Genomic DNA, 25,753 nt, shown 5'->3' with positions numbered 1-25,753 from the left:
CAACTCTTTTAGGATCCGTGGGTGGATGCCTTCTGGTTCAGGTGCTTTATCTACCTTTATTCTGTCTAAATATTTTTGGACCATATAACTTTCAAGCCATTGTGGATCATTTTGGGCTGTGTCAATACCACCCCCATTATAGCTATAAGTCCCCCCCATGCTCCTTTGTACACACAGAGCTGAAGACGGTATTTAATACATTTGCCTTCTCTGTGTCCCCAGTCACACACTCACGATTATTTTGTAAAGGGCCTACATGCTCAGATCTGACCCTTTTAGGCTGGATTCACACCTATGCATTTTTTGTGCTTTTTGCATATTTGCACTCCAAATCGTGTTCCATAGCAAACAATGTTAAATGGACTGTAGTGCAAATCTGCAAAATGCAAAAAGCACTAAAACTGCATAGGTGTGAATTGAGCCTATTAATATATTTAAAGACTTTCTGGGGGTTTGTCCTACTATATTTTGCAATTTATAAAACTGCCATAACATGGTGAGCAAAGAGGATGGCATAAGTTTATCACCCCTCTGAGCACATCATCAGGAAAAATTTCTCATAATTGAGAAGAAAAAAAAACAACAACATTGAAACTGGTTAGTGATGAGATATCAAAGTTTCATGTCAAAGCGATATTGAACCTGGTCATGTAGAAGGTAAATACACAAACTGTAAAATGTCAAACTGTATACAGACATCCCTGTCACAAATATTTGGCTTACTTACAAAACAATGAAATACATTATGTACACACATACAATAAAAATTACAGAGTTCATTGCTTTTTAGACCACATTTCATAGGCAGCTGAATGACAATAAATCACACCAGCAAACTGCAATCTAGCTGTGCTTAGATTTGATGATCTCGTGTTGGTTTGTAAGCCAATTCACTCATCTCTTAAAAGAAAATAAAAAAAACATAATAAAGCACTGAATATTGCATAGCAGACAGGAATAGGCCACTTACAGAGAATGCCAAACTATTTGAGCTGGAGTAGTATTTGGTGTACAACACCTAAAATTAGGTACTTTCTGCTTTCTTCTTGGCCAAAAGAACCCTTGTGCATTTAACTCCACCCTACTCTGCTTGTGCTAAAAAAAAAAAAAAAAAAAAAAAAAAGAGAGACAGAAGGATTTCCACATGACATAAAGCCTGAACAGACAGCGCAAACTGGAGGCGACAATGCTCAGAGCAGGACAATACACACTGGATGCCAGGCATGAAATCTGGTACTGTATACACCTTCATATCTCAACTCTAAACAAAATACTTTTATGAAGTTCTTCTTTAAATACATAAAAGCACACATTGCGTAAGGTTTTAACATTGGTTTTGTTCATTACTCTTTCATTTTCTCATTCTTAAAATAAGCAATATTTACTGAAATGCAATTTGCATATTGAAAGAAAAAAAGTCTGCAAAAGCCAGAATGGCTGGAGTTCCTTCTCCTAGCCCGATGCCTCTGAGGACTATTATATTTGAAGATGAGATCCAGATTTTATAAGGTCACAGTGTAAAACATCTTCATTGCTTCTGTATATCAGGACAGTTAAAAGTGTCTTTGCGGACATAAGCAGCACAGCCTAGATCTGATTGTTGTACAGAGTCTGCTGGGGAGTGTGGCAGGAAGAACATCCGACCCGCTCCTGACGGAGGCTATTTAGTGCATTCAGTACAATGTCCGGCATGTGGTCTGTGATCATTCTGGGGCTGATATAAATACTACTAAATGAAGTCTCCTTTGACCATCTTGCGCTATATTTGACATCAGAGAAACACAACCTGAAAAAGATAAAAACACATTTACCCATTAACTGTGTACCAACCCAGAAAAAACTATGTTAACACATAACAGTGCATATCTATCTTCAGATGTGCAATCCTCATTTACACTCGTCTGTAAGCAGATGTCTTCTTTTTTCCAGCATTTATATAGTGGCAATATAGAATGCACAACTCAACAGAGCATGAAGATCCTTTAGGGAACAATGATTTAAGTGAATTTATCTAACATAATTCGTAACAACGCAGACAGATGGTCCAGTTTTGGGAAGCCAATCAACTGACTAATCTATTTTTTTTATTATTGTGGTATAAAAACTTAAGCACCTAGAACAGGGGTCTCAAACTGGCGGCCCTCCAGTTGTTAAGAAATTACAAGTCCCATGAGGCATTAAAAGGCTGACAAGTTACAACCATGACTCCCACAGGCAGAGGCATGATGGGACTTGTAGTTTCGCAACAGCTAGAGCGCTGCCAGTTTGAGACCCCTGACCTAGAGGAAACATATGCAAAAAAACAAAAAAAAAAAAACAGACCACATAAAAATTGTATGTGGATTGTGTTTCTGGATCAGTTTGATCTCAAGACCCATATCAGTAGGGTAATAACCACTTAGACACTGTATTTGCAAGATATGGACAAGTCAAGCTGTCTATGGATTTTGATGACTGGGGTTTTTAATCAGTCTACTGACTGGGTGTGGAAAATTAAGTTCATAAGTTGTTTTTTGCACTAAAGACCAGATCACATGCAAGCATAAAGAAACACAAGCCTATTGTGTTAGGTGAAAAACAAATCTTCCAGTTTGGACCACTACATAACATCTGAACACTAGCTAAATTGTATGTGCAACTTAACTGGTGCTCTTTTTCAGTTGGTAATTTTGGCCTAGTTCACACATGTGCAGAAAGAAATCCATTGTTCTCTATGTGCCCTATTCACACCTAAACACTTATGTGCAAATTTTTTCTGCGCAGAAATCTGCAACATGTATGCAGTTTACAGCACAGAAAAAACCTGATGTTACCTCATCTTTGTATAGACCTTATGCAAGTCAAAACTACATTTTTACATCTGTTTTTATGCAGGTATGGTGTGAACAAGGCCTAAATGCACATATTTGACTTGCACCTCATCCTTTTTTTTAAAGCATCCTCCCAAGTTACATGTATGACATTGGTTATTAACATGTTAAAGTGTCCATACCAGATATTAATGCTCTATAAATGGGATAAAAGAAGGCTAATGGTGGCCATATATGATTTGAACATCCGATTGATGCACGATTTAATCCAAATGATCAAATCTGGAAACAATTGAATAGCCATGACTTTCTTTCCATTTAAATCAGATTAGAGAAAACTGAGCCTATCGGTTAGGAAAGAAAATGACGTGATTGTTCTGCATTGATCAGCAACACTGTCGATAATTCTGTTCATAAATACAATTATATTTCAAGCGATCAGATTATGAAAGTACATGGGGAAAACAGAGATGTGATCGATAGGATTGTAAGCTACAATTTTACCTTAACTATCAATTGAAATCAACTCCCCCATTTGTGGCATATCGATCAAATGGGTTGCAGACTATAGATTGCTTTTTCCTAATGGGGGGGGATTGAGTGGAACAGAAATCAATCATTTATTGAAGTACATATGGCCACCAAGCCATTTATATAAAGATGCTTAGATGTCAGCGCTTTGATTACCCCTCAACCTTAAACACTTACCTGGCTCCTGTTACCACTCCAGCACCACTTTGCTCACTTCCTGCTTTCGCAGGAGAAACTGAATGCAGCAGAGCCATATGCTTCTGTTGCTGTCAGTCAAATTCTTGTTAGGATGCTCAGCCTGGCTTGGGAGTGCACATGCATGGGTGCCTCTTTAGCACCCAGCTTGCTAAGGAAGCAAGGAGATGCAGATAGCACCGGCAGGGTACAGACAGAAGAGCAGAGGGTGCTTTCTGTGCAATATCATTGTACAGAGCAGGCAAGTATAACGTATTTTATCTCGATTAAAAAAAAAAAAAAAAAAAAAAAAAGAAGACTTTAATATTACTTGAACATGGAAAAGAAGACCCTTCCTTAGAAGTGCCCCTATTGGGTTGGCCACAACTTATAGCCAAAAGCACTGCTCCTCTGTTTATTAAACAGGGCCATGGTGTTTCACATAGAATTTGAAGGATAGAAAGAATGTATTACCCATCCATGCCACTTATGGGTCATTTTAAAAAGGCACCAGGGAATCCTGAAGGTGAGTAAATAAAAAAAATTGAATAATCAAGTATGTCAGACTTTGTTTTCCTTTGACGATCTGGGCTTGTTTGTATCACCAATTAGATCTTTCAAAGACTGACAACATGCTTTAACATTTCAATTGATCTTGAGCTGAATCAATTCAGTTATTAAAGTGCTAGATCCTGTAAACCTGCATAATCAGTAACATCTACGTACCATCCTGATCTGCTTTCTTCTGTAATGTGGATAATTTTTCCTGGAAGGTACAGAAGAGGGTGTCGTGGGGAATCTAGAGGGGAACCATCAGTCAGAGTATTATATGAAGATGACTTCTGGACCAAAAAGCTCTGTTCAGCCAGTAGAGGCTGTGACAAGGAGGCCAAGTTTCTTCCATCCAGTTCTGTTGGGAAGTTGTCTGGATCGCCTCCAAATAATTCATACCAACAACCACGCAGTAGGATCTGGTACTGAGGATAGATAAGCCCATTAATAATTGTAATAATTAGACCACCACAATCACACAATGCGTTTTCTGGCTCGACAGGGGTTCAGAATTATCTATACAATTTTTTTTTTTTTTTTTTTTGGTACAGCATGTACATTTCCTTATCTAACAGAATACAGTGAAAGGGTATTTTCAAGTAGTCCTGTCCAATAGCTAGCAATAAATGCTATAATGTATCAATACCCCATGTTATGTGGCTTTACCCTCAAATCCTGTCTATACAGAATAGTCGATTATAATCTTGCCAGAATGCAGTTAGCCTGGGACCCAGACTCCAAGGGGGCCCTTGGGGATTTAAATAAGAAAAAAGCTCAACGTCTGTACCTGGAAGCATTATTTCAATATTTGCCACCCTCAGGCAGCTAATTTGCACAGTTCTTTATAAGCTCCAAGAGAATGATTCGGACCACTATCAGGTTTTACAGCTATCAGGGGCTCTGTTATAAGACCTATAGCTCCATAACAGAGCAGTGATAGAGAGACTTCCTGTCCTGGTGATGCCTATTTTACCAGACAGAAAGTGCAGGTAACTCTCCAACAGCAACACAGACCGAAAAATAAATAGTATTTGTTTTTTATTTTTATATACACAGGTTCTGCGTATATAAAAGCTAGAGGTTCTAATAGCTTTTCACTGCTGTCTGTGTTCCGGTTGCACATTTACCCTCATTTACTGTCAGGTAAAACCACTGACACATGGACAAAAAGTGATGAAAAGTCTGTAAAGAGAACCCACTGCTGGGTGCGTTTCTATGCTATACAAACACTTCATCACTCCATCTGATAAGCTTTTACCAGGTGGCATGGGAAAGGGATCTGGGCATAGCTCCTGAGGCGGAGGACGTTCTTGGAGTACCCATATGCACAAAGGCATGCTGAATGCTACTTTGATTGAAGCAGGGTATAAAGTTTGCGCCAGGTGGTACCCTGGCTCATCGGCTTCCTGCTTCAGGGTTTGTGGCAAGGTGGGACACAACTTTGCACATATAAGGGACTTGACCTAAAGTTAACAAACAACAAGACTTTAGTATCATTTTAAGTATTGACCGTGCCCTATGCGTGATGGGCCTTTCATCATTTATAGTTGGAACTGTAATGTAATTCCGTTAGAAGGGCCCTGCACATTTTATAGCTGGTGTGAGCTGCTCTAATTTTGCCATCTGATCTCCCAATTGAAATAATGTGATGATCACTAATATGTTGCCGTTTTTTTATCATGACCAGACTATTCATTACCATACCATTGGTCTCTGATGCGTTTTTTTTTTTTTTTTTTAATGTTTTACATCCTATGCTTTCTCTTTCTATTAAATGCAACCAAAATAGACCCATTGGATAGTCCAAGCCCGTTATGATTTTCGGGTGTACCTATGTTACTATGTGTACGCAACATTATGCAAGGCTTATATTATCGTTATGCTTTGCATTTCTTTTTTTACTTTGAAAGAAAACATAATAAAAACTATTGAAACAGAAAAGTCTCTGTAAAGTATCCCTGGATAAGAGTAAGAGGAGTTTTTATCCTTACCCACTGGAAAAAAAATAAAAAAATAAAAAAACACACAAGGTGGCTGCACATGCACTTTAATGAAACAAAGAGAAATTGGACTCTGCATCCTTCCACCCAGCTATTCTTCTCCATCTCACCTTAGCGCTGCACAGTCAAGCGCAGGCATGCTCACCAGAATGAAGGAATAAAGGCTTACGCCTCTCGAGTCATATGGGCCTGAAAGGTTAGCAAACCAGACAATCATACATCTAGTGTGTAATCTCCCACAAGTCTTCAGGTCATGAAATCATCCGTAGCTATCCTCCTATAGTGCTCATCCCACGAAAATAGGGGGCTCAGGTATCAAAGACCATGGAAGTAGAAAACTAGCATAGCGTGATAGCGTTTTAACATCCAATTTATTAAAAAATTATAATAAAATTACACTCACATTTGGTTCAATCGTAATAACATAGTTAGAAAGTAGCGATGTCTGTAAGGGGGTCCACCCGACGCGTTTCAACTAAACAATCATCCTCTGGGGCGATAATTTTTTCAGAAATTGGATGTTAACCACTTCAGCCCCGGACCAATAAACACCTTAAGGACCAGAGGTCTTTTTCCAATTTCGCACTGCGCTGCTTTAACTGGTAATTGCGCGGTCATGCAATATTGCACCCAAACGAAATTTGCGTCCTTTTCTTCCCACAAATAGAGCTTTCTTTTGATGGTATTTGATTGCCTCTGCGATTTTTATTTTTTGTGATATAAATGGAAAAAGAGCGAAAATTTTGAAAAAAATATATATTTTCTTCTTTTTGTTATAAGAAAAAAATCGAATAAACTAAATTTTAGTCATACATTGAGGGCAAAATGTATTCAGCCACATGTCTTTAGTAAAAAAAAATGTCAATAAGCGTATATTTTTTGGTTTGCGCAAAAGTTATAGCGTCTACAAACTAGAGTACATTTTCTGGAATTTACACAGCTTTTAATTTATGACTGCCTATCTCATTTCTTGAGGTGCTAAAATGGCAGGGCAGTACAAACCCCCCCCCAAATGACCCCATTTTGGAAAGTAGACACCCCAAGGAAATTGCTGATGGGTATGTTGAGCCCATTGAATATTTATTTTTTTTGTCCTAAGGGATTGAATAATGACAAAAAAAAAAAAAAATATTTTACAAAAAGTTGTCACTAAAGGATATATTGCTCACACATGCCATGGTTATATGTGGAATTGCACCCCAAAATATATTCCGCTACTTCTCCCGAGTATGGGGATACCACATGTGTGGGACTTTTTGGGAGTCTAGTCGCGCACGGCACCCCGAAAACCAATCACCACCTTCAGGATTTCTAAGGGTGCAAATTTTTGATTTCACTCCTCACTACCTATCACAGTTTCGAAGGCCATAAAATGTGAAAATAGCACAAAACCCCCCAAAATGACCCCATTTTGGAAAGTAGACACCCCAAGCTATTTACTGAGAGGCATGTTGAGTCCATGGAATATTTTATATTTTGCACAAAGTTGTCACTAAATGATATATTGCTCACACATGCTATGGGCATAAGTCAAATTACACCCTAAAATAAATTCTGCTGCTTCTCCCGAGTACGGGGATAACACATGTGGGGGACTTTTTGGGAGCCTAGCCACGTACGGGACCCCGAAAACCCAAGCACTGCCTTCCGGATTTAAATATAAAATGCTACCAAAAAAAACTTAGCGATCGCAGGGATCAGGCCTGACTCTGCGATCGCTGCAGTTATGTGTTTAGTGTTTTGTAAGTGAAAAATGATCGATCGATACTGCACTTGGGTGGGCTGGGCAGAGGGGCAAAACACAGGTGCTAGCAGGTATCTGGGCTGATCCCGCTCAATGCGTTTTTTTGGAACCCTAAACTGCTGGGGACGCTAGTATAGATCTGATCAGATCAGATATTGATCTGTTCAGATTCTATACCACTACAGGAGGTTTATGCTTTGCGTGTGGGTGTTAGCGGTACTGGCACTAACCTAGCACTGCCTGGGGCGACGCAGACCCTGACCCTAAAACCTAATTGATATCACCCGCCGGGTGATCAGGGGGTTAAACCTTTATTGGGTAATAAATGGTGGGTGCCCTGATGCTATAAAAAGCAAACTAACCAGAGTCACCCGTAACACTTATACGGTGATCACTGGTGAAAGGGTTAACTAGGGGCAATCAGGGGGTTCAAATTTTTATTAGGTAGTATATGGGGGTCCCTGGCGCTATATAAAAACCTGAATAACCAACTGGCTAACCAGCGTCACCAGTGACACTTATACTGTGCTCGCTGGTGAAAGGGTTAACTAGGGTCAATCAGGGGGTTAAAACCAATATTGGGTAGTATATCGGGGTACCTAGCGCTATAAAAACCTGGCGGTGAACCTAAAAAAATAACTAGCTACCTAGCGATACTAATGCAGCGATCAGAAAAATGATCGCTTAGTGACACTGGCAAAAGGGGGTGAAAGGGTTAACTAGGGGCAATCAGGGGGTTAAAACCATTATTGGGTAGTATATCGGGGTACCTAGCGCTATAAAAACCTGGCGGTGAACCTAAAAAAATAACTAGCTACCTAGCGACAATAGCGACACTAATGCAGCGATCAGAAAAATGATCGCTTAGTGACACTGGCAAAAGGGGGTGAAAGGGTTAACTCTAGGGGCAATCAGGGGGTTAAACCTTTATTGGGGGGTGATAGGGGGCTACCCTGGACCTAACACTAACTGCCCTGACAGTTTTTACTTTTACAACTGACACTGAATGCAGTGATCAGTAAATAAATGATCAATGCAATCAGTGACACTGTGACTGGGGGGGGGGGGGGGGGGGGGGAATAGTGTAGTGTTGGTGCACACTTACTTTTTGTCTTCTCCTCGTAGTCCGGTCAAAAAGACCGCCCCGAGGAGAATGACATCACTTCCCCCTTCCTGTGTATACAATACACAGTGGGAGGAAGCTTGTCATTGGCCAGGAGCGATCGAGAGGGGATGGCCAGAAACCAACGGCCATCCCCTCATCACGGATCGCTCCTGCAGCGAACCGGACCGCCGTATCCAGCGGGAGGGGGTCCGATCGGACCCCCCACCCGCTGGAAGGCAGGCACGTACATGTACGTGCTTGTGCCTGCCTGTGCCATTGTAATGACGTACAATGGCAATACCGCGGTCCTTAAGTGGTTAAAACGGTAACACGCTATGCTAGTTTTCTACTTCCATGGTCTTTGATACCTGAGCCCCCTATTTTCGTGGGATGAGCACTATAGGAGGATCACTACGGATGATTTCATGACCTGAAGACTTGTGGAAGATTACACACTAGATGTATGATTATCTGGTTTGCTAACCTACAGGCCCATATGACTGGAGAGGCGTAAGCCTTCCTCTGAGTCCACGTCATTTGGTAAGCCTCCTCTCCCCTTCTTTATCACAGTGGTGGTGGTATTATTCTACACATCAGAAGCTGAATTTCACCTTTTTTACGTCACCTCAAGTTTGGAATTGTGATTGATATTACACATTTCAAGGACGGTTAGACGTTCACTTGATGGACTGTATATGTTAAATTCATTTTATTTACTTTAACCTTTTGTGTGCATGAGGTTCATGCACTCTTCCACCTGGGAGTAAGATCTCTTGATATATAACGGAATTTACACATTTTCTCTTTTTTTTTTTTTTTTTTATTGTATGCTCACCAGAATGCTCATATGAAATTTCAGCTGGTTTGCAGAGGAAATGGAAAACGTATTCAAATAAATAACTACAGGTGATACAAAGAGAGTTTAGCCTTTTCGCTGAATATAGGCATAAAATCGCATGAGGATTTTTTTTTTTTCACCTTTTACCAAGAAATTCAGGATGCAGCGGCTTGTAAAAAGGCATAGACAAAGCTTACATACCTTGGGCCTGTTACAGTTGACCACCATCCTTAGTATTCGGTTTTTCAAGTCTTCCATGTTAGGTAAACTCAATCTGTGCAGAACAAGGTAGCAATCAATGAGGGAATCATACTACATGTGTATGGGAGTATGGAATACATATTCAGAGTTGGGTACTTACCTTGGTACAAGATCTTTACCCAGAATTATGGAGATAATGAAACTTTGTGAATATTCAGCAAGAGCTTTGCTAAAAAAGGAAAAACAAATTAGGGTTTTTTTTTTTTTTTTTTTATCACCCAGGCTTACCAGACCAGAATAAAATGGGCTCTAAACAAAACTGAAAGCACCATATAAGGAAAATATTCTACTTAAAATGGTAAGTCCACCTTCACACAAATTTCCCAAAAATTTCCCCACGCACCAGTGTCCCCAATATATTAAAATGCGTGTTCTGTTCCCCAAACAAACGCTGATATTGTCCTTCTCAATCCATCCTGCAGATAACAGGAGGTACCCAGTACCAGATACGTAACTGCAGAAATCCACGAACAAGCACTCCTTTTTTCCTAGTTCCCTCTGATATATAATCTGAAAAGGCACGCTACCGGCGCAAAAAAAAAAAAAATACATATAAATGTGAAAACAACCACCTAGTTTGCTGCAATCATAAATACGTGCCACCCTAAGACGGCTTTCACACCAAGCCTCCCATAGCGTCGGTGGTAAAACGCTGCTATTTTTAGCAGCATTTTACCGTCGGATTTGCAGCGCATTTCGGGCACTAGCGGGGAGCTTTTAGCCCCGATAGCGGCCAAGAAAGGGTTAAAACCGCCCACAATACACCACAATAGTGGCGTTTTGCCGCACTTCCCCATTGATTTCAATGGGGAGCAGCGGTGGAGGAGCGGTAAAAACACTGCTCCTTCACCACTCCAAAGAAGCTGCTGGAAGGACTTTTCCTGATGTCCTGCCAGCACACCGCTCCAGTGTGAAAGCCCTCAGACTTTCACACTGGAGACAACGGAGCAGCAGTTTAAGGGCGGATTGCAGGTGCTATTTATAATACTACAGCGCCTGCAAAAGGCCCTCGGTGTGAAAGGGGTCTAAGGGTAGAATGTTAAAGAATAGTTTGGTAGATGGACTGTGCTAACTTCTATAAAATATATTACCACTCCTAAAACATAAAATATGTAAATAAAATTATATATATATATATATATATATATAGACACACACACACCACATTTTCTTGGTTTTTATATTATATATATATATATATATATATATATATATATACACATACATACATACATACATACATACATACACACATACACACACACTTTTTTTTTCTCTGATATTTGGCACTTGCATTTTATTAATGATTAGCTACTAGCAATATTGCAAGGTATTTTCATCAGTGGTATTGTTTTCATAAGGATTAAGATGTGGTGTTAAAACTTGGACATACTTTAAGTGGCTTATAACAGACTATAACAGAATTATGATGTACAATAAAATTAGTGCAAGATATAAGCTAGCTTTTAAGAGATTTAGAATTGCCTGTGTAAAAGTACAAGAAAATAAATCTCTCTGTCTGCAATGTAAAAGCATGTGTCTCACTACCAGCAACATAAGCTGTTATCCTTCAGGTGCCTGTACATCAATTTTTATGGATTCTAGAATTTAAAAAAATGACACGATTTGCATCTTAATTTCTGTTGTAGTCATGCTATTTATTAAAACCTAGCAAGTTCGTGTGATGACTGGCAAGTCAGGTCAGGCAAGTTGTCATCACCCTGCAGATTTCTGCATTAGACATAGACAACTGGTCAATGTTTATTAAAAGGCTGAACTACATCTTTCCTTTCTGTCTTGCACAGTTATACAGACTCCTCTCCTGTATTTAAATTGCTTACTCTGACTTTGCTGCACACCGTAAGATTCTCAGTGTGCATTAGAAACTGCAGAAAATCAGAGCTCATCTCATTCCTTTCTGAATGTACATGCTGCAACAATTAGCCCTTTCCTTCCCAGTGTTAAGCCTGGTACACACTACTAGTAAAAACTGAAGAGCTCAAAAGTCACCACTGTACTATCTGATATTAACATACTGATCAGCGCACTCTGCCATTGGCTGAGAGCACTGATCGGATGTCGATCAGCAGACCTTTTTCCGTAATGCCCTTTCACCAGAAACCAGCTGAACGGCTGGATTTTAGCTTGTTCAATTATGGAGGCTCAGCATCACAATGTGGGTGTTATCCCAGCTTTCTGTTTTTAGGAAACGACAATATGTACAGCACCCTTTTGGCCCCTCCCACCAGTTGTGATTGGCCTGCATTGCACAGAGAAGCACAAAGGTCTAATGATGAAGCCACTGTGTCTAAAATAAGGTATGCAATAATAAAAAAGGTTTTGTTTAATAATTTTATTGGCATGTTGAAAAGGAAAGGGGGAACAAGGGAAGGCAAAATAAAAGCATATTAAACTTCAGCTTTAAGTATATAATTTACATGCGATTACGGCCGTGCTGCTCTCTTATAGCTTAAGCCAAGATTTTATTGGTATGGGGTACCCCTGTCCAGTTTTTAGCAATATCTAAAACCCCCAGTGGGGAATCTCCCTCTGGTTTTCCAATCAAGTAGAAACAAAATTGAATTGAAACTGAAGATCGGTCTGTGAGATTTTCTGCACTTCTGGTGACATACTAGGTATATCTGAATTTTGACAAAGTAAACGGCTGGATGCAGCACAGACGTTGCTTATTCTGGCTAATGCCCCAATTTGCCCCAAGAAAATTTGAACAATAAGCCACGAGTTATGTATTGTGTGGACAAATCCTAAGACAGATCATAGGTGCCTTAATGTACTTTTTACTCCTTACTACACAAGTCAACAGAAAAGCACATTCTTACCTCAGCAGGCCCCCTGGTGGAGAAAATGCATAGCATTTCAGGGTAGGAAATGAACTTCGAAGCATTATTGCCAATAGAGCAGCAGCTCCAGCTCCTAAGCTATGTCCTACGATGACCAACTTGTATTCCTGCAGGAAAAAGTAGTAAAAGACTTCTACAGAAGATGAAAAAAACATTATGATGTGCCCCAGATAGGAGGGGGTTCTCAGCATCAAAAAGAAAAAAGGTAATATGTAATTTTGCCCATTCAACATGGTCCCCTGCCCCTCTATCAGAGCTGTGGGTCTAAAACCATATGCAAACCATATGTCAAAGCTTACACAGGGCCATCTTCTTCCCTCCCTTAGGTGATGATGCTCTGAGCTGAAAATTGGTCAAAGCACTGGATCCTGGAAGGAAGGGAAGCTCACGCGTTTCAATCATACCCAGAAGCGCAAAAGAGGAAGAAAGAAACAGAAGAACAAATTGATGTTGGGAGCACCATTAATTTTTGCCAGACTTTGTACATAACCTTCTGATATATTCAGAGATTGCAAGGATTAATCGTTACAGAAGGAGAGCTCATTCCAATTTCTATTTTCATGGTTTGATAAAGGATCACTTATAGCAAAAGAATGTCCAATTTTGGGCTAAATTGGCTCACTGGGACTATATCGGAACTCCAGGATAACACTGCATAAGTAAAAGAAGACACAATGCATATTTCAACTCTTTTTTTTTTTTTTTTTTTATAATACAATGACCAACAATTTTTTTCTTCCACTAAACTGTGCCTACCATAACGCTATGTTACAATCAGAATTTGATTTTATACGAATGGAGAGGGGCCTTGACATAATTTGCCTTCAGCAAGTCTCAAGTTACCTATTAAAACAAATCTGATCCTTAAAGTAGAACTATAGGTAAAACTTTTTTTATCCCCATTTTGGTTAGAGCAAGGGAGTGTTCAGTCAAGTTTTTCTTTTGCCATCTGTGTCTCATTGCGGATATTTTCGGTCACTTCCTGTTCTATAATCAAACAGGAAGAAAAAAAGAGATCCCTACAAATCATGGGAATTCCTTGGGGACACTCAGGTCACCTTAACTAGTGTCCCCATTGGAAGATTTCCCCTCTTTCAATGATCATGGTAAACAGGACAAATGGAGAGGGTGAATCTCCCTAATGGGCACAGAGAACAACAAAAACTGACAAGCATTCTAATCCCTCTGCACTATAGTCAAAACAAAAAAACAAAAAAAAGTTTTGCCTTCAATATCCCAAAAGATGTTGGAATTTAGTCTACTATTGTACCATAGCCCAATTCTTCTACAGATCACACAGTCAATTTATTGCATCCTGGTGACAGGTCTGAAGCTCTAATACTGCTGACAGAGCAGAAGAAAAATAGGATTATAGACTCAGGACTTTAGTAAGGTGCAAGGAAATACTTACTGGTGCAATTGTGAAGGCTTGATTCAATATGCCATCATTTATTAATCTTCTGTATATGTAACATGCAGCTTGACATATGCCCTGGAAAAGGAAATTTTTGTATACAGTTAACAACATGCCAACATGTGGTAGAAAGTTTAGCCTGATACGATTTCAGAAATTCTCTTTAGAAATGTTAATGACCTGTTTAGAAAATAACTAACCCAAACAAGGACTCCTTTTAAGTGCTAAAATTCACATAATTCGACAAACTATACAAATTGGAAGCCCCTTAATAAACTTTTATCCCAAAACTGAAAAGTAAAGTAAACCTAAGAGGCTGTTGAGATACTAAATTCCCTGTAATACGCTGCCTGTAATTTGACCTCAAGCTCTGTGCAAAAATGTGGGACATGCAGTATGGCAGGAAACGAGAAGCTTCCATGGTAAGCACATGCAAGAACACAGATTTAAAAGTCATTCTTTTTACCCTAATGCATTCTATGTATAAAAGTGATTGTAAAGCCTTGTTTAAAACAAAACAAAAAAAGCATACATGTTATACTTACCTGCTCTATGCAGTTGGTTTGGCACGGAGCAGCCCAGATCCTCCTCTTCTTGGTCCCTCTTTGCTGCTCCTGGCCCCTCCCTCCTGATGAGTTCGCCCAGTCAGCAGCTTCCTATGGGGGCATTTGAGTAGAGTCAAAGCTCCGGGTGTCCATTCACACACAGAGCCCCGCCCACTCTCTCCCCTGATTGGCTGCCTGACTGCCACAGGAGCCGATGGCGCCGCTGCTGTGTCTCAGCCAATCAGGAGGAGTGTCCTGGATGGCTTAGGACATTTGTGGACATGGCTGGAGAGAGATAAGGCTCAGGTAAGTAATTAGGGGGGTGCTGGATGGCTGCTACACAGCCAATTTTTTTTATCTTAATGCATAAAAATGCATTAAGATAAAAAAAACTTCTGCCCTTACAACTCCTTTACCCTGGGTTCATGTTCCTGTGGAATGGCAGATCCTCAGAGTGGAGCTTGAGACACTAAGGTTACCGACACACCTGGCAGGATTGGCAATCCCAAACTTCTTTCAGCAAATGCATGTACTACCACTGAGGGGGCCATTGCGTCCTCTATGGAAACCCTTCACAATATTGTTTATAGGGGCAAAGCCCTGCCCCACCCCGACACCTCTATGCTGGTCACATCCCTTTCATTGTTCAAATACATCACCACCAAAATAATACAGCACACATGGTCGGTATCGCCGAATAACCCTCTATGGTTCAACCTCACCTTGCAGGAATTTACTCTTTACCTAACCCTAAACGTTGGTACTCCAAAGAGATTGTGAGAATGTTTCCACGGCTGCATCCAAGAAGCCAACTTCCTACAACGTTTTTGCCCATGCCCAATGGTTCAGGACCTATGGGCAGAGATGGGCTCCTTTATCTCCACAGCCCTAGGCCTCCCTAACATTATTCACCCCAAGAATTGTCTGCTGGGCATCTTTGGTGACCTGTAAATATCGACGCCTGCCAAAAGGCTACTCCGAATTCTCTACTTCTATGTTAGAAAGGTTATATTGTTGTCATGGAAGGGAACACAGGCCTCTTTAAAAACCTTATGGCAGAAGCTACTCAACGATGCTATCCCAATGTACAAACTTGCCTTTGAACTTCGGAGACTATGCAAAACATTCCACAAAATATGGGACAGGTGGCTGGCTAGCCCCCTGACCCTCCCCTCAGAATAGAAATAGATTGCCTGTAGGTCGTGCCACTCCATATACTGTATATATAGAATTTTACTGGTGCTAAGTAACCGACACCTTGATTGTATTCTACATACGAATGTATTATGCTTAAACAATGTATTATCATATCTCTCCCAAATGCACAAGCCTAATATTTTATTCTGTATACCTGTTTTTGTAAAGCATATTTTTTTTTGTTCGTCTGTCATAAAACTAATAAAAACATCTTTAAAAAAATAAATAAAATTTAAAAATCCAGCAGCCATACATGTAAAAATTGTCATGCGGTCTAATGCTTCAGCATCTACAAAAACGAAAATATTAGTTTGCTTTGACAAACCCTTTCAATACTTCAAGATAAAAGAGCTGACACAGATGACAGTATAAAATCAAACATTCTGGCTAGAGAAAATTGATGTGTGCAGTGATGAGAATAAATTAGTGTCAAGAGAAGTGCCTTAAAAAAAATAGACAAGCATTTAAACCATGTAGTGATAGATTTTCTTTTCTTACCTTATGTGAGAAGCAATCGCCTTCCACCCCCTCTGTTTGCAGATTCTCACATTCTGCTGACAGGTCAGTCAGAACATCCTGTGCAAAGAGTAAAATAATAGATATAAAACATCTAGGAGCACCTATCCCCAGGCCCAGAAGATCAACAGTAGAAAACCTAACAAAGATGACTCAGATTACATCTCCAGGCTCTACTTTGAGATTACTAACTAGTCGACAATGGCAAATCCTGGCAGTAAATAAGAAATACCTCTGCGCTGCCTCTGTGTAGAACAAATCCACAGTGTATGAACTAATGTGTAGAGTAAGAAACTCAAACTATATATATTTGCCAAGTGTGGTTGCTGCAAACACCGTAATTTGTTTCCACCAGTAATAAAATAATAAAATATGAATAAGTGTTGTGCATACCAAAAAAAAAACTGATACTGTAAAATGATCAAAATATATCAAAATTAAATCAATTCACACTCCGCAAATTCAAATAGTTCAATAAAACTAAAGTGCACTTGTGCTAAAAAAAATGCATTGTATAGATCAAAATGATAAATAAGGTGTTTCAATTTTTTCTTCAGTGGAGGCAGCTTCAGTGTGACAACATATAAACAAATTGTGTACTTCCACCCGATCGTGACACCTCAGTGCTCCCTGTATTCTCACCTCAATGAGTAATCAAATACACATTACATATCGAAATCCTCCTCCATAGATTTTCACCCACTTGTAGCCCTTTTCATATGGTTTGGATATCCTCTGGTGTTGGTCCCTTTAAGATTCCCACACATGCGCTCATCCATATGATTTGAAAAGCAGTAAACGCCTTTGGTATCATATACTAAAGCCTCATACACACTATCAGTTTTTCTGCTGAGTTTTTCCTTCAGGTTTACCAAAACCATGTAGTAGAAGGGCCTGCCTGATTGCATACACATTGAAACTCCTAAGGCTTGACCTCATATTATATGGTTTTGGTAAATCTGAAGGAAAAACTCAGCAGAAAAACTGTTAGTGTGTATGGGGCTTTAGTGTTACTAAACCCAGTAATATGAAAATAGTTCATCCACCCCCACAGCTGATAAATTATCTTTTTACATTAAAATACTGCCACTATATAAATTTTTTGGATGATCTGTATACCACGGTTACATGATAAACTGCACAGTTTCTCAGGTGCTGAGAGTTCAGGAGGGAGGAGATTTCCACTGTACACATGCCCACATGTGTGAGGTCAATATCATGTGATCTAGGTGGGATTCTATAGTATATGTCGTATTGCGTCACCGGAAACAATCACCACAGTTTGGCATTCTACTTCTTTAGCTAACTGCAGTGAACTTGCATGGTGATTTTCTTCAACCCTGATCAGAAGATGCTCTTATCAAAGTGTTAACTTCGACGGATGGCCTGGATGTCTCTGTGAGATGGTTGCAGTTCCATCTCCGTATCATATTTGCTACAGTATTTTGACTGTTAAGTAAAAATTTGCTGATCTTGTAGTCTTCACCTTTCTTATGGAAACAACTAATTTTCCTTTCTCAGGTCGGGGCATTTCTTCCATTTGGTGCAATTACTGACAGCATGAAATAGGAAGGGGTTTTCTTTTCCTTTTATAATCCACTGTATAAACATCCAGTATGGGCGGGACTGCAAGCCGAGCCAAGCTGAGTACACAGTACAGTTGGCTTGGTCTTTTTCGGCAGCGCTCGCTCCAGAAACAGCAGGGAGGCGGGACTACGAGTGGAGCCGAGCAGACTGCTCGGTCTTTTTCGGTGGCGCTCGGTCTTTTAGACTCACAGACAGTGGGGATCGGTGTATAACACGCACCCACGACTTTCCCCCGATTTTAAGGGGGGAAAAGTGCGTGTTATACGCCGATAAATACGGTATTTAGTAAGCGGCATGGTGAGATTTTTGAAGTTGTGATTTTTTGTCACTATATTTTTTGAGGAAAATTAAGAAAATGTAAGAAGTTTTTTTTTTTTTTTTTTTTTTTATTACATACTGCCACCAGTGCAGTACAGCAGCATCATATAACTGGTGTGGCGGTGAACAGGGTCACTTTTTTTTAATATACCGACCAGAGCAATAGTAACACTGTACTACTTGTGGGCAAGTGATCAGGATTACTTTTTTCACATTGATTGCTTATATCAGTGCATTACTGTTTTGATTAGCTGTGATTGGCCAGCGCTAATCACATGGTACAGGTGGGCTGTGATTGACCCTGTCTGTACAATGTGATCACTGTGACCAATCACAGCTAGCAACACAACTGTACACAATGGATGGCATGAAAGGAAGGCATACATTGTTTACAATTGTCATGTGATCTGATGTGATTGGTTACAGCAATCACATGGTATCAGCAGGGAGCCAGTACACTGATCAGTCAATGGCTGTGTTTGCTGGACACAGCTGGCAACAGATCTTACTGCAGTGCATCCCCACGGCCTTGAGAGGCACGTTCTGGAAGGATGTCATACAACGTCCACCCGGAATAGAACAACGAATGTCCTGCCCAGCCATCAATTGACAATAGGAAGTGGTTAAATGGCACCTGTGCCAAGCAGGTGACCTCTTTTGTTCAGTAGGCAGCAGTGCAGGTGCTTGGGACTGGACCTGGAAGCTAGTGGAGATCACTGTAGTGGAAATCATACCGAAAGGAACTGTAATAGTTTGCCGTACCAAAAAAAAAGTAACATGTAAAATGTAACTAACTAGTGGAATTTAAACAGCAGAAATAAAGACAGTGTAAAATCAGTTACCACAAAACATGATTAACAAATCACTGCATTTACCTCAAGGGATAATGTTCCTCTCACAGCTACTAAGATGGCTTCAGTTTTGTGATCAAGGGCAACAAAAAAGGGTATTTCGTAGATCTAAAAGTAAAAAAGATTTAGTTACACAATTACAAGAATTAAAAAAAAAAAAAAAAAAAAAAAAAAGAAGGTCAGAGAGTCATCACTGTTAAAATAGCGACGCACCTCATTACTTCCTTACCCTGTTATGGAAGCTGATGTGGATGAAATCTCTGTACTGGAGTCCTGTTGTCTGCAAGATGGAGCCAAAATGGCAGTTAAGATCATCACCCCCGACAATATCATGCTGGGCACTTCGGTTCTGGCAACTGAAATATACGATTGTTAACAGCACTAGCAACAACAAAATGAACAGGGTGCATGGATCAAGAAATTTCAGTGGGTAAATAACGAGAATACATTTTATCAGGTTTAACTACCATTTTTACTTGTTTTAACACAATATGAAGCACATCTATCTTAAAACTGAAGTTATCCACAAGCCAAGTATGCAACAAAAGGTTGCAATCTGATTAAGTCACTCCACATAAAAGCATATATTCAGCCAGAACTCACATGTGAGATCTCTATGATTAAGCCCAAGTGGGGTGAAACATGTCAGAGGAGTGGTCTTGAGAAGGGACTTTTAGCCTGCCAGTTCTAGCTGAAGACTTTGTGGGGTGATGTTATCAGAATGCAACCTTCTGTTGGAGACTTGTAGCAGTGTATTGAACAGAGACAAGCTCCTCAGGCTGGTGCAGCTCTTATTTCTTTGGATTCTACTAAGGCCTCATGCACACGAGACGCAGTTAAACGCGTGTTCAGATGCAGTTGAACACTTTTTTCAACTGCTCCTGAACTCATTCAATGTTATCCTATGTGTCCATGCACACAGTCTCGTTTTTTGCCGTTTTTATGCAGTTGCATTTAACCTCGTTTTTCCAGAAGCAAAAAAATGGGTTCAGACGCAAAAATTTGCACGTTTCAGACGCAAAACGCGGCACCCGCGTTTGCGTTTATAAGCGTTTTTAAAGGAACCCAATTTTTTGGACCTGAAAACTCAGAAATATGATCTGAGAATGACATTTTGTGACCCGACTTTCGGGGCCAATATCTTGGGGCCACTTATTGCCAGGAACCCCAAATTCGGTAAGCAGACACTGTGGAACTAGCACTACAACATATCCAAATTTGAGGTTCCAATCACCAAGTGACCCCGAGATAGGGGGCCCCAAAGTCGGGTCGCAAAATGTCATGCACTTTTCTGCATCAGAGAATGACATTTTGTAACCCGACTTGTCGGGGTAGTACGCAGCTGCACATACATGTTTGTGAAATATTCAACAGACATTCACTGTCCCATCAACGGATGGGTCCAATATCGATGAGCTCTGACTCTGGACCTCTCACGAAATTTGCGACGACGTTGCTGTCTCATCAAGAGCATTTCCTGACATATATTCAATATGGGATCCATTTCAAAATATATACCACTCTCTATGCTGCTGCTGCTCACTCTGATCAAAATAGCAGAAATAGTTCAAAAAACAAGCTTTGAGAGTTTGGGGAGGGTCTACATGATGTTATCTTTATAAACGCTTATAAAACGCAAACGCGGCTAAACACAGCTAAACGCGGCATGCAAACGCGGCTAAACGCACGTTTCAGCTTTTTTTTTTTTAGCAGAGTTTTCACCTGCGTCTCGTGTGCATGAGGCCTAACATTGAAGGTATCTGTCTCAATTAAGAAATCAAGGGGGTGTATTATTTATTATAAGAAAGTAGGCAGATCCATATAAATCATTCCTTTATGCCTCTGGGCCAACTGTGCATCCAGAACTGAAGATGTATAGTGCAGATTACAGGATAATATTATACAGTCATTTATTCCAATAAAGCTGTTTTTGGCTGGTTGGCCATCATAAACTCACTAAAATGAAACAATGGCTCTCATGGAAAAGGGCTAGTGAGGCAACAATAAAATACAACCAGATAGGTTAGGATGAGGTGGGCACAAATAAGGAACCAAAAAGCCCTTCACTGCATCTGTTAGAAGCACAACAGGCAACTGCATGTCTTACACTCTCAAATATACCCAAAAATAAGAAGATTATTCTTTCATTGTAGGACATTGGTCAGAGCCATGAAAAATTGTTAATTAAGGGCTTTGATCATTTTTTTTAAGCCACTGTTGAACCAGATGTGGCGACTTCTTTTGTACATCTCTACTTCTGTTGGCTGTGGTAGGGAGATAATAATGAAGTCTCCTAATGGTCAGGAACTGCCAGAAAAAAAATTCTTTGTAGCTTAAAAAGTGATGATGATGTACACTCACCATTCCCCGCACAGTTTGCACAGTCCAGTAAAGGGGCGGCTGTATACATAGAGTGGCCATCCATAGGCGGCAGCTGCAAACTGCATGTAGTGAGCAGCCTTATCCAACTCCACATCCAGGTCCTCTCTCTGCAATAACACAAGATGTTTTACAACACAACACTGATGGGGAAATTCAACCGTTTGTTGTATAAAAACAGACAATAAACTAAACACATGTAATGGTTTGCCACAGAGCTTGTTTTCTAGCGAGAACTGATGGGAATTCTTCCAACTTTGGAGAGATTTCTTCCCATTTCTTTGCATCTCAAGGACAGAAAGTGAAGCAAATCTCTCCAGAGGAACAGAGGCAGCAAGAAATAACTTGATAGGGGATTTTAACCCTTCCCTGCTCTAAAATAAAAAAAAATAAAGTTTGGGCTCTACATACACTAACAATGTACATTAAAGTGGTTGTAAACCCTCCCCCACAACTTTGTCCCATGTAAATCAGAGTAAAAATAAAAAACCCTAATGAACACTGCTTGTAGATATCTCCTTACTTGCTTAGTACTGTTGTAATCCTTGTTCTGTAGAATGAAGTCACTGAGCATGCCCAGATCTCCCCTGATTTAAGGCACACTCTATGTGCTTAGCTATCTGTTATCAGGACTTCCTACAGCACAACACTGAACTCTGCTAATCACTCAGAGCTTCCTCCTACACACCATGTGACCTCACATACAGTCTGAACTTAGCCATTACCGCAGTCTTATCAGCTGAAGCTGATAAGTCTGACAAAGGGAAACATTAGACATCAGCACAAGTAAATACTATGAAATAAACAAGTAAGCTATGAACAGGGAAGCATTGGATTGAGAAGGAGGCTTGGTTAACAGTACAGGAAGTTCTCAATGTAAGGGCGGAAATACACTCCACTGTGGATTCAGAAAACAATACTTAAGATGGTGCTGCCTAACCCCTGGAAACAAGTTTTTTAAAGTTTCTTTAAACAGTAAGTAATATGCGATTTGGGCAAGATTACAGAGGCTATAGTCTGATAATGACTTATTATAATGGACTAAATGAAAAGAAGCATCAGAGTGGGAGAGTTTACTTCCTCTTTAAAGGTTCACAGGCAGTTAGATGGGTGCCTGCTGTAGTCTCAGTCAATATCACAAACAACCCCATTTTCCTGACTAAGGACATCTTTTTTGCACGGGCTTATTCGGATATTATTTTAAAAAGCAAATGGTTTCAGCAACCATGAAATAATGCAATGACACAGCTATGACGTCAGCAAAAATGTCCCAAATAGACAAGCTATTAGGTAAGAACTACCCTAACCACAGGCAACATCATTTTGCCAACACCAAGAAATATAAGCGATTTATGGCCATTGCCATTTTGACTGTTCTATACATATCATTATGTATGTTCAGTACATACTCTGGATTTATTATGGAGGATATCTTGAGGGTCCAATATGCATGGATATTCATGAATATGGATAATAGAAGTAAAATTATTGCAAAGTACAGTTTGTTTTAAACAGAGTGACCCGATTTCAAACAGTTATATTTAATAATGAAAAAGTGTTTCAGTTGCATAACAAATTACAAACTATAAAGTAAGTCCTCAAGCATCACTCACCATGTTATAAATTAGGGCTGCAACTAAATGATTATTCTCATAATTGATTTGTTGGCCAATTGTTTCGATTGATCACATAAAAACCTCCAAAAAGTTTGGTGTATAATTTAGTTAATTTCTACCACAGCGACAGTAAAAATTTGAAGGAGCAGGATAGAAAACCTCTCCATTTTTGGCCAGTGTATGTGGTTTTTGTTCAGGAATTACATTCATTTTAAAACTAAATATTAAAGTGGTTGTAAACCCTTACAAACCACTTTGACCTACAGGTAAGCCTAGATTAAGGCTTACCTGTAGGTCCAAGAAATATCTCCTAAACCTATACGGTTTAGGAGATATTTGCCCGAAGACAGGCACCGCTGTCTACGGCGCATGCGCCGTAGACAGCGGCGCGCAGGCGCACTTAGCGGGGCATTTCCAACAATGGAGCTGCCGCGCGTGTCGGCTCCCGTGCGCATGCGCGGGAGTGACGTCATCGCGGCTCCGCCGAATGACAGCGGTGGAGCTGCGAGACCCCACCGAAAAGATGGATGCGCCGGACTACAGGGGACAGCGGTGACATCGCTGGCTCCTGTGTCAGGTAAGTGACACATAATGGGCTACTATGCGATGCATAGTAGTCCATTATGCGATGCATAGTAGTCCATTATGCTTTGCCTTTGCAGGGAATGAAAGAGGAAGTAAACTCATCAGGGTTTACTTCCTCTTTAAAAGCAAGTAAAATGTTTGTTGTACAAAGAATATTTGTACAAATATTCACGTCCAAATTGTGGATAAACGTATGGCCAGTAAAAGACCTTTAGTATCAGCAGCATGCTTTTTTTTGATCACGTCATTAAGGCATAAAAAAAAAAAAAAAAAAAAAAAAAACACAGCATATAATCACTACTATAAGGGGGGAAACACATACACACACACACACACACACACACACACACACACACACACACACACACACACACACACACACACACACACACACGCTCAAAAGTTTACATACTCTGGCAGAATTTATTATTTCTTGGCCATTTTTCAGAGAACATAACTGTTAAGCACAAAAACTTTTTTCCATTTATTATCAACTGTGTTTACACTCTTTAACCACTCTTGGCAGCACAGTGGTGTAGTGGTTAGCACTTTCACCTAGCAGCAATAGGGTTGCTGGTTCAAATCCCGACCACGACACTATGTGCCTGGAGTTTGCATGTTTTCCCTGTGCCTGTGTGGGTTTCCTCCGGGTACTCCGGTTTCCTCCCACACTCCAAAGACATGCTGGTAGGTTAATTAGGTTAGGTTAATTAACAAAAAAAAAAAATTGGCCATAATATATGTGTATGTCAAATGTTGTAAGTGTGTCGGGACTCTACAGGTTAAAAGGACCGCATAAATAGCTGCAGATGGACACCAGTGGCGAGAAAAGCGCCCTGAGGCGATTCAGTTCGTATAGGTAGCGCTATACAAGTCATTCATTCAATACCGGGCCTATTCTGGCACTTCTTTCCTACATGTAAAAATCATAATTTTTTTTCTAGAATATTACTCAGAACCCCCAAAAATGATATATGTTTTTTTTTTAGCTGACACCCTGGGGAATAAAATGGAGGTCATTGCAACTTTTTATCTCGCACGGTATTTGCACAATAATTTTTCAAACGCCTTTTTTTGCAGAAAAACAAACGGTTTCTTGAATTAAAAAATAAAACAGTAAAGTTAGCCCAATTTTTTTGTATAATGTGAAAGATGATGTTACGCCAAGTAAATAGACACCCAACATGTCATGCTTTAAAATTGCGCACACTCATGGAATGGCGCAGTGGAACTGCCGCTAAGATCATTCTTATGGTGCACAGAATCGCCGGCTGGAAAGAATGATATCTGAATGATGCCTCTAGCTGCAGGCATCATTCAGATATCCCTGCACAAAGTCAAGGACATCATTTGACTATGTGCAGTAGGGAAGCAGAAACTACCCAATTGACCCTGATCAAAAAAGTTTACATACCCCAATTCTTAATACCATATTGCCCCCTTTAACATCAATGACAGCTTGAAGTCTTTTGCAGCATTTGTGGATGAGGCTCTTTATCTTCTCAGATGGTAAAGCTGCCCATTCCTCTTGGCAAAAAGCCTCCAGTTCCTGTAAATTCTTGGGCTGTCTTGCGTTAACTGCACGTCCCCCAGAGTGACTCAATTATATTGAGGTCAGAAGACTGAGATGGCCGCTCCAGAACCTTCAATTTATTCTGCTGTAGCCAATGACAGGTCGGCTTGGCCTTGTGTTTTGGCTCATTGTCATGTTGGAATGTCCAAGTACGTCCCATGCGCAGCTTCCTGGCTGATGAATGCAAATATTCCTCCAGTATTTTTTGAGAACAGTAGGAATGGTATACCTTTATCATAGGCCTTGTTGACTCCTCTCCAAATAAAGTATTTATGGTTGTGGCCAAAAAGCTTAAT

At 40.1% G+C, this 25,753-nt stretch overlaps 1 protein-coding gene across 1 annotated transcript in view; it reads right to left on the bottom strand.

The window, feature by feature from the left end:
- Window positions 1-598: 598 nt before the first annotated feature.
- DAGLB (diacylglycerol lipase beta) overlaps window positions 599-25,753 on the bottom strand; it is a 65,099-nt gene continuing 39,944 nt past the window's right edge. Inside the window, exons 6-15 of the mRNA XM_077449013.1 lie at window positions 21,666-21,793; window positions 19,534-19,660; window positions 19,329-19,412; window positions 16,531-16,608; window positions 14,288-14,368; window positions 12,856-12,983; window positions 10,116-10,184; window positions 9,956-10,028; window positions 4,242-4,492; window positions 599-1,786 (exon numbers count right to left, since the gene is read on the bottom strand). Coding sequence (XP_077305139.1) covers window positions 1,588-1,786; window positions 4,242-4,492; window positions 9,956-10,028; window positions 10,116-10,184; window positions 12,856-12,983; window positions 14,288-14,368; window positions 16,531-16,608; window positions 19,329-19,412; window positions 19,534-19,660; window positions 21,666-21,793 — 1,218 coding nt within the window. The 3' untranslated portion in view covers window positions 599-1,587. The remainder of the gene's footprint in view (window positions 1,787-4,241; window positions 4,493-9,955; window positions 10,029-10,115; window positions 10,185-12,855; window positions 12,984-14,287; window positions 14,369-16,530; window positions 16,609-19,328; window positions 19,413-19,533; window positions 19,661-21,665; window positions 21,794-25,753) is intronic.

The sequence above is a fragment of the Lithobates pipiens genome, unplaced genomic scaffold, assembly GCF_037356315.1.
Source record: "Lithobates pipiens isolate NorthernLeopardFrog02 unplaced genomic scaffold, aLitPip1_a1.2 Scaffold_22, whole genome shotgun sequence".
In the NCBI taxonomy this organism is placed as follows: Eukaryota; Metazoa; Chordata; class Amphibia; order Anura; family Ranidae; genus Lithobates; species Lithobates pipiens.
Note: the sequence above shows the minus strand (reverse complement) of the source record. Positions and strands in the feature narration are given on the sequence as shown.